Source organism: Vigna unguiculata, chromosome 4 (genome assembly GCF_037176805.1).
Source record: "Vigna unguiculata cultivar grain cowpea cultivar isolate G323 ecotype 2 chromosome 4, ASM3717680v1, whole genome shotgun sequence".
NCBI lineage: Eukaryota > Viridiplantae > Streptophyta > Magnoliopsida > Fabales > Fabaceae > Vigna > Vigna unguiculata.
In genome coordinates, this window is record NC_140795.1 from 35,844,896 (window position 1) to 35,853,941 (window position 9,046).

General features: G+C 34.8%; 1 protein-coding gene across 1 annotated transcript; it reads right to left on the reverse strand.

The window, feature by feature from the left end:
• On the reverse strand, positions 1-8,195 carry LOC114182268 (histidinol-phosphate aminotransferase, chloroplastic-like). The gene is made up of 10 exons (XM_028069098.2): positions 8,054-8,195; positions 7,634-7,891; positions 7,060-7,143; positions 6,670-6,824; positions 6,471-6,568; positions 5,896-6,004; positions 5,272-5,429; positions 1,637-1,779; positions 1,272-1,412; positions 1-320 (listed from the first exon to the last, which is right to left on the reverse strand). The coding sequence occupies exons 2-10, from the start codon at positions 7,883-7,885 to the stop codon at positions 189-191; spliced, it is 1,272 nt and encodes a 423-aa protein (XP_027924899.1). The 5' UTR covers positions 7,886-7,891; positions 8,054-8,195; the 3' UTR covers positions 1-188.
• Positions 8,196-9,046: the final 851 nt, after the last annotated feature.

Genomic DNA, 9,046 nt, shown 5'->3' on the forward strand with positions numbered 1-9,046 from the left:
TTGCAAAACACAATCTTTATTATGGTCCATTTAAGCCAATAACATATCAAGCTGAGTTCACTTACCCTCCAAAATTAACATACTTTTTTTCTAATTTTGGAGGCTCTATATAATGTTAGCTAAGGGGAGTTCAGCAATTACACTTATGCAGTACTTGTTACAGTGTTTATTTCATTAAAATTTTGCTACTACGACAGTTTCTTGAGACACTTCATGAGTGCATCTGTTTGTTCAGGCTTACCAACAGTTACACGAACGTACCCTTTCAGCTCTTTCTTGTCATAGTGACGAATCATCACACCCATTTGTGCGAGGTCCTCCTATGCACATAAAAATAATGTCTCACAGTTGGAATCAAATTTGCAATAGGTGTTTGGGAAAAGTTGAAACAAAAGGCTCTACATTCTTCAATATCGGTTGAAATTATTGTTAAATAACTTGAGTCTCACAACCTAGTCTCTATATGTTTAGACAAGATTCTGTATGAACACTTCAAGAAAAGAATAACATTATTCGAAGCTAAAGTTTGCTTTTAACTTGTGCATGAGCTAACTTTAGTTTATTGAGACATTTTTATTTTTTTCTTTTTAACTTTCCTAAACGTGGTTATGCAAAAATGGGTCCAAACAGACCCTACAATTAGTTTGTTTAAGATTAAAAAAAGTGATTCTAGTATAAAATAATTTAGTGGTTAGTTTTTTCTTTAAAAAAAGCAGAGAAGTTGATTCATGTTTGTTCACAATTAAAAAAACATTCTTAAAAAAAAAAACTGGTTTTACGAGGAGTTGTTTCAACTAGCTTTTGATCATAATTAGTTCTATGATTCTTCTTATATAATGTAGATTTTTGAGGGTGATTAATTCTTGGTACCATCTGATGTACTGCATCCAGCATAATTCTAAATTGTGCTTTGGATGAACACTTCTCATGATAGAATGAATAAACACAATAAAAAGCATGCCAATTATACTGTGGAAGTAGGGTTTATTTCATCAATCATCAGAAAATCTCAGTTAGCAAAAAGCTTTATTAAAATAACTATTCTTCACAACATATTATCCACTACTATTCTTAAAGTGATTATTATCATAAGGAGATCAGAATGGTCATTTTGGGGGACAGAAAAGATGTCAGTCAAATCAAATACCAAACTGAAATGAAGTATCAAAATTTGCACCAAACAATAATTGTACCAACCATTTATAAGAAAAAATAAATAAATAAAGAAAGAAAAAGTTTATATGTACAGAGATAAGGAAAGGAAGATTTACCTTTAGCTTCTTTGCATCCTTTCCAGATGTAACCTCACAAAGAATGAAATTAGAATGGCTTGGAAATGGCCGAAGGAATGGAACTTCCTTCAAAAGGTCATAAAGCCTCCCTCTTTCTTTCAGCAAAGCATTTTTTACATTCTGTATGTTAGGACTGACACATTAGCTTTCATTTGTCTTGAGAATAATAACATGTAATAAAAGATGCAGGGTACTTTAGTATTTTGCATATCTTGTAATTGCACCCAGTATGCTTATAGATGTGATATGACAGTGCTGGATACAATTGTGTTAAGGACTTTTAAACTCCTATAACCAATTAACATAACATACATGTGTTATATGCAAAGGTACAAAAGAAAAACCTCTAGATAGGTAGGATTTTGCAATGCTGCACATGCAGAAATTTCAGCAGCAACAGATACATTATATGGCTGCTTTGCTCTCCAAAGAAACTCAATTATACTCAAAGGAAAAGCTCCGTATCCTACTCGAAGTCCAGCTAAACCTGAGACAATTTGAAAATTATGAATATGAAAGGTTTACATTATTAGGACAAGGACCCCAAGTTAATTAGTAACTAACCATCAGTAACAGGATTTTGCACATACTAATTTGAGAAACATATTGAAAATTAGTATCTAATCCATAAACTGAAAATTTACAAAGAAAATTTCATTTGTAGAGTGTTGTTGTTGGTTATTCAGCTTTGCTCCCAAGAATTGAGGTCTACAAAACATTTACCAACTGAAAGTCATCCAGGTAAATCATAAACATTCTGCTTCCCTTTCCAATCCTATATCCTACTACATAGACTAAATACAACTACTTTGGCTCTTGTTCACTCCAACCAGTGTCATAAAGAGCTTCTATCCAATCTTCTTTGATTTCAGATCTTCAACTGACATGTTTTAAGATAATTTCCAGTTGCGATTTAATCCACTTTCAAGTAGTTTTTGAACACTGTTACCAATCGCCAACTACCATCTCATCAATGTGACAAGTTCAAAAATCTATTTTGCCATCTGTGACTTTTTTCAACATCATTTGCCACTGTTCACTAGTCAGATTTTTTGGCTACATTTCCAACCATCCCCTGCCAGATCTAGATCGTTCTTATCATGCCCAGGCGGAGCAGAGTTCACGCATAGACAATACCCTGCTGTCAGTATTTTCCATGTGCAGCAGCAAGTGTATACCTTGGTCATGCTTCAGTTGATCTCACCATTGCCAGATTTGTGCAGCCCTCCTGACCCAAATCTGAACATGGTTTGTGAATTTCTGGCTTGTGACCCCTTTCTCATGTTTTTCACCACAGTTTGGTACCTTTTATTCGCTCTCCTTGTTGATCTCATACTCAAATTTTCCCTCTTTGGTTCAAATCATGCAGTGCAAGATTGCAGAGGAATCACCCTAGCCCCATGACTTTCCCAGAAAAATCAGCCTGGCCTCAACATGGCTATCCTAGAAAATCATCCTGGCCATGCAGCTTCCCCGACAAATCGTCTTGATCCCACCATTCTACAATCATAAAATTATATTATTTGATTTTCTCAAATGGTATGCATATAAGAAGCTCAAAGCTCAGAAAGTTGTGGCTAGAGAGGTGTTAGAATATTTAAATATATCTTATAATTTAAAATTTCTTAAATTATCCATTGGGAGTAGTTTTCCTATTTCACATAATCTCCTAGGATTGTTGCTTATCTTGTTTGTTTATCTCATGACTTGTTTCTCCTAGAAAGTGGAGTGTATATACTATAATTTAGTTATATCTAGAGCTGATGTGGAATCTCCTATATAACTTCTCACACTAAGGATTGGGCATCTCATGCGTGGAACTAAACATTTGTAAGCTGTCTAATAGTGGTTCAATAGCAGGTGACACAATAGACCTACAAACCTTGTCAGGATAGACTCTGCTACCATCTAATAAAGTGGTTTGTAAACCTAATTCTACTCATAAAACCGGTTTGCGCCTACTTATATACTATTATTTGACTATATCTCCGATCGATGTAGGATCTCAAACATTTTCCCTAATTAATATTAGGATTATGAATACATCAACACAATATAATACATCTCAGTTAATATCAACTGTGTTTCAATTAACTCTCTTCCTCCCTCTACACCTAAAAACTCCTAATTTTAACAATCATCAAATACCCCCTTATTTGTTGCTACTCCAGCTTGCTTTTGCAAAATATTGGTGTCCAAGTCAATTTACTACTATACAATGCTATAAACATGTAGAAATAGTTAGTGCACCTAGGTAATTATTATGTCTAAGTTAGGAGGTTGGGTGTTGGATAACCCTTGCACCTAGTTATAACTTTTGATGATTAATCTTCCTCTTGTATCTCCTTTCATATCTATAAATAGAGCAACATGAGAAGGGTCTCTTAAGCCCTCTAATCATATATTTTTCAGTTTTAATCTTAAGTTGGTATCAGGGCTGGTCAATCCCACACTAGTTTCTATCATCCTGTCCACCACCATTAGTCACCGTTGTCCATGGTAGTCCATCACTAGTTACCACTGTCTGCGGTTATCCAGCAAGCTACCCACTGCTCTTTTTAACTGACCAAAATTTTCAGCCACTATTCTCTGTTGGTTTGCCGCCATCTGCCGTTGCAGTTTTGTCCAGCGACCACTGGAACCAGGCTTGTGTCCCTCACGCGCCACCTTCCCGCCACCACCATAGGAATCATCGGAGCTTCCTCTCTCTGTTCAGCCCCTTAGATTCCTGTTTGGGTGAGGTCCCGAAGCCACCCTTGTGGAAATCACCCTGGTTTAGGGTTTCCCTTGCTGTTTTCACATATCCTCACTGTATTTTGTCCCCTTGATCTGAAATGGCCACTGCAAGTGCTATTTCATTCTCTAGAAAAAGCCCATAACGCACAGGTTCCAGGATCAGAACCTGATACCAACTTAAGATTAAAACTGAAAAATATATGATTAGAGGGCTTAAGAGACCCTTCTCATGTTCCTCTATTTATAGATATGAAAAGGACGTACAAGAGGAAAATTAATCATCAAAAGTTATAACTAGGTGCAGGGGTTATCCAACACTCAACCTCCTAACTTAGACATAATAATTACCTAGGTGCACTAATTATTTCTACATTGCAAATATGTTGACCAAGTCCTTAAGGGGACCTTGAATTGAGTTTATTTGTTCCAAGCTTGGTACATACAATTTGTATGCTCCAGCTTGAGGGGAAGTGTAGAAATAGTTAATGCACCTAGGTAATTAATTATTATGTCTAAGTTTGGGGATTGAGTGTTGGATAACCCCTGCACCTAGTTCTAACTTTTGATGATTAATCTTCCTCTTGTATCTCCTTTTCATATCTATAAATACAGGAACATCAGAAGGGTCTCTTAAGCCCCTAATCATACATTTTTCAGTTTTAATCTTAAGTAAACAAATATTCAACTTAAAATTCAATGGTTGAATATCGGCTACTGGTGTTGTAGGACTACACCAGTCTGGACCCGTGCTGATCCACTACCACACAACGGCTTCACATTGCAGCTTCCATGAAAATTGCAATCACAGTCCCGATGGGTGTCATATTTAACGGAAATTGCTATTATTATTCATTGACCCTGTCCCCCACCATTGCTTCTATAGTAATCTTAGCAAATAAAACTTTCATGTTAACATATTTTTCGTTAAGTCGAATTTAACCTAAATCCACCCGGCTCTAACCCTTTTCATATATAATTCTCCATAACAAAAAGAAACCGCAGAGATTATATTGCATCCCATAAAATAAAGAACAATAAATCTCAAATTTTTCAACTAAAGCATGCATGTCTAAGCATTCAGACAAGAAGCTTGAAAAAAAAATTATTAGTTTTGATCAGATCACACAAGGGAACAGGTTTTACAATAAAAAAGAAACATCACGATAAGGGAACAACATGATATATCAATTCATATTCAAGTTTACTTGTGTATAATAGGGAAAGAAAAAAAGTAGTAAAATACCAGCTCTTTTGCTAAATGTGCGAAGAACAATCAAATTCTCATGTTTCTTCACCCAACTCATCCTCGATTCAATTGCTGAAAACTCAATGTATGCTTCATCCAGTATCACCAATATGGGAAGGTCGAGTATTTTTAAGAGAACATCATCATCAATTATGCTGCCATGAAATTGTTAGATTTAGATCCATATACACAATACCATAAGCAAACAAAGGAAACTAAAATTTCAAGCATATTAATGATAACAATCATCTCCTGTCTTAGCTACTATATCCAGATTTCGTATTATTGATGAAAAAGAAATATACTGCCTTCATTGTGGAACAATTTTGATAGGACACTACAATATTGCACACTATTTTGTTTTTGGTCACCCAAAACATAAGTACATTATATCCAGACGTACTAGGGGTGCCCACAGAAAACACTAAGGTGCCTACTACACTATAATAACAGGGAAGCACTGACTGAAGAAAAGCACAGTTGAAAAGAAAAGTGCACAAGGACCTCCAGTAAATTCCAAGAAGAACAAATTAACTGAAAAGGAAAGCACTACCACACAACTATAGGCACCTAATTTTCTAACTATTCACTTTGACGTAAGAAAGGATAATTAACAGTTACCTCCCATCTGGATTATTTGGAGATGTCAAAAATATGCATTTGGGCTTCTCTTGTTTAACAACTTCTGCGATCTGTTCAACATTCAAGCTGAAGTCTGGCTTCCTTGGAACTGCAGTTTAAATAATGCAGATGGTTATGCACATCTGACATGGCATAATAAGAAAAGGTCAAAACACAGTAAGAAAATCATAGACTGCAGGGAAGACAAGGAATAATATAAATAAATAAAAGGGATGAATCAACAATAAAACCAAAGATCATTTTGTTAGACAAGACTAACAAAACAATAATCTAACTATGATCATGACATATTATTATCAGTAATAAGTTAAATCATTTACGTCCATTTGTTTACATTGGTCAAGTACAAAAGGATTCACATCATGATAGGAACAATTTAATCTGGCAAGACTGAAAAGCTAAAGATCTATGATTGATTTCACGAGAAACCCCTTACTGTCTAAGGTTCAATCAGTTTTACAGATATCAGTTTTTCATTTGAATTGTATAAAACGGTGCATTTTAAAAAAAAAAAAATACATTTTGCAGTTGTCTCTTGATAATGTTATTCTTACCTTTGATAACAAGTGCTCCATTTACTGCAGCGTCAAATTCATACATGGTGAAGGTTGGAGGACAGTCCACAATCTTGTCCCCAGGATCAAGCACACAACTGTAGTGTATCATGGTGATTGTCATATCTGTTACCAAAACTAGCATAAATAGAAAAAGAATTTGAGGCTTATCTAAAATAGAAAAGGTATAGGTTCTAACCGCATTATCAAATCAATAAGCTCATCTGCACCACATCCCGCAAGAATATATTCAGCTTCAAGTCCAGAATCTTGGGCAAGGGCTGCACGCAATCTGCGGCTCTCTGGATCAGGATAGACATATGGGAACTTTATGGATCCTAGGGCTTCCATGACCTGTCAAACCTCTGATAGTGTCAACTCAAGTGTAATAAAGGGTGTAAGGTTCAGCAATTAGCTTGCATACATTTGAGCATAGCTTAGAAAGTATTCAAAGCTTAAAAATTGAAAAAGATAATATTACAATCAATAGCCATGGCATTATTAAACATCATATTACCATATAATCATTTTCCACTTTTACACAATAATATGCAAATTTCAGACATTAAAAAATATAATAAAAACTCACCTCTGGAGGGGGACCATAAGGATTTTCATTAGCATCCAACTTGACAATATCCTCAGGCTTCCGTCCAAGACGAGCAGATAAAACCTACAACAGAAAGCCTCCTTTGTAACTAACTAACATAGTGGTGGAACAGTTTTTCCGACCAAAAGACAAGTGCTATGGCCAGGGATCCATAGCAAATGTTATAAAAATTAGTGCCAAATGCCAAACTACCCGTATCTTAACGACAAGCAGATAGACAAAATTAAAGTTAAAAAGCTTGCAATTTGAGTGCAAAGCGTTTGCAAGCAAGCAAGCAACCCCTCTCACAGAATAGAAATACTATAATGGACCAAGAATCAACAATGCCACAAGGTACAAGAAGAAACAAACATTTATCTTCAATTTTAAAGTAACAACTACACAAGTACGTTACCGGAGCTAAACAAACAGTAAATATGAAACAAATGACAAGACCAAAATCTTGACAAGAAAATTCAAACATTGCCCAGAAAAATAAGGAAAACTAAACATTGTTGGAATAGTCACGAAGAACCAACAAAATCAAAAGGAGTTGGCTTTTGAAGACACAAACCTCAAAGGGCAAAATGGGCTGATAAGGAGACAACTTCCTCAGATGCTCTCTGATGAAGGAGTCACCTGTCACCTGCAGAGGACCATTGTTGACTTGCTCCACAGGAATGGTAGAAGCCATTGCCACAAACTTCCTCCGATTCCCCTCAAATGAACAAATGGGTTTTGGAGATAACCCCACTTGCTGCTTCAGATTGGTGTTGGACTTTACCCAGCACAAAGCAGCTGAGTTGTAGAAATCAATCACACCCATTAAAACCTACACACAAATAAGTAAATAGATATAATCAATAAATGAAAAGGATTCAAAATGACCCAATTAGAATAGCATATGAGAAAGAAGGAAGAAAAGAGAGCATGACATGATTGTACCAAAAGCATAAAGGGAAAAAAAATGAGAGATACGAGGTTAGGGACATACCCTGCACAACAGGCAAATGGGGAACTTGGCAGAGGTTTCTGTAGACACCAACAACAATTTAGAATGGAAAATGAAATTTGCTCTGAAGAAGACAAATAAATCATGAAGGCGTAAAGGTAAACCCTACAGATCCACATAATGCAGAAAGAAAGACAAAACAAAAATAAATACAAAAAAAATACAAAAAACACTTTGTTTTATGTATTGTTTACTGACAAGGGGGGTATGTAACAATTTTTATCCACGTTATAATAATAACATATTTATCATTAAACCTTATATTTTAACAACATATTCATCGTTTATAATAATTATTTGGTTTTGTAATTTATTAAATATTCAAAAATTATATTTTTTTTAATTGAGTATCTGTAATTTATTATTTTCTGTTTGTTATTTATTATATGTTATTTTATAAATTGATAAATTTTTATTAATATCATTTATAATATCTTGGTCGAAAAAATTTTCTAACACCTTTTCGAGAAAGATAAAGGAGTTTTAGAAAGGTTAGAAGTCTTCAACAACGTAGATGTGAGTCAATTATGAGTGAAATCATATCTAAACAATGTGATTTTTTTTAACATACTAAAACTTCTAAAAGACGGTCATATTTTTTATTTTGCACGCACGAAAAACCTTGGGAAGGAATTGAATATGAGTTTCATGCGTAGCAAGTGTGAGTTTTAGATGATAAAGACGGATTTAAACTGGATCCCATAATCGAAATCACTTGAAGTTTTAGCATGGTTCCAATGGTGGAAGGAAGAAGTTTGATGAGAGTAAGGTGTGTCAAAGAGGAACATTTGCGGTAGCTAATGTAGGGTTGTTGTGAATGCAGTTGTAGTTCAATTAGAAAAAATTATAAAATTGTACGATTGTAAAATATAAGATCATAAGATTATGAAATTCGGTTAACATACATATCGTCTAGTTATCAGGAAAAATAAACGGTAAAGACAATTGAAAAATATAATTCTTAAGTAGATTATG

Coding starts and splice junctions, on each gene's coding strand:
- LOC114182268 (XM_028069098.2), bottom strand. CDS start 7,885: ATGGGTGTGATTGATTTCTACAACTCAGCTGCTTTGTGCTGGGTAAAG. Junction 7,144..7,633: donor AGCCCATTTTGCCCTTTGAG/GTTTGTGTCTTC, acceptor TTTCTGTTGTAG/GTTTTATCTGCTCGTCTTGG. Junction 1,780..5,271: donor CACATTTAGCAAAAGAGCTG/GTATTTTACTAC, acceptor AAATTGTCTCAG/GTTTAGCTGGACTTCGAGTA.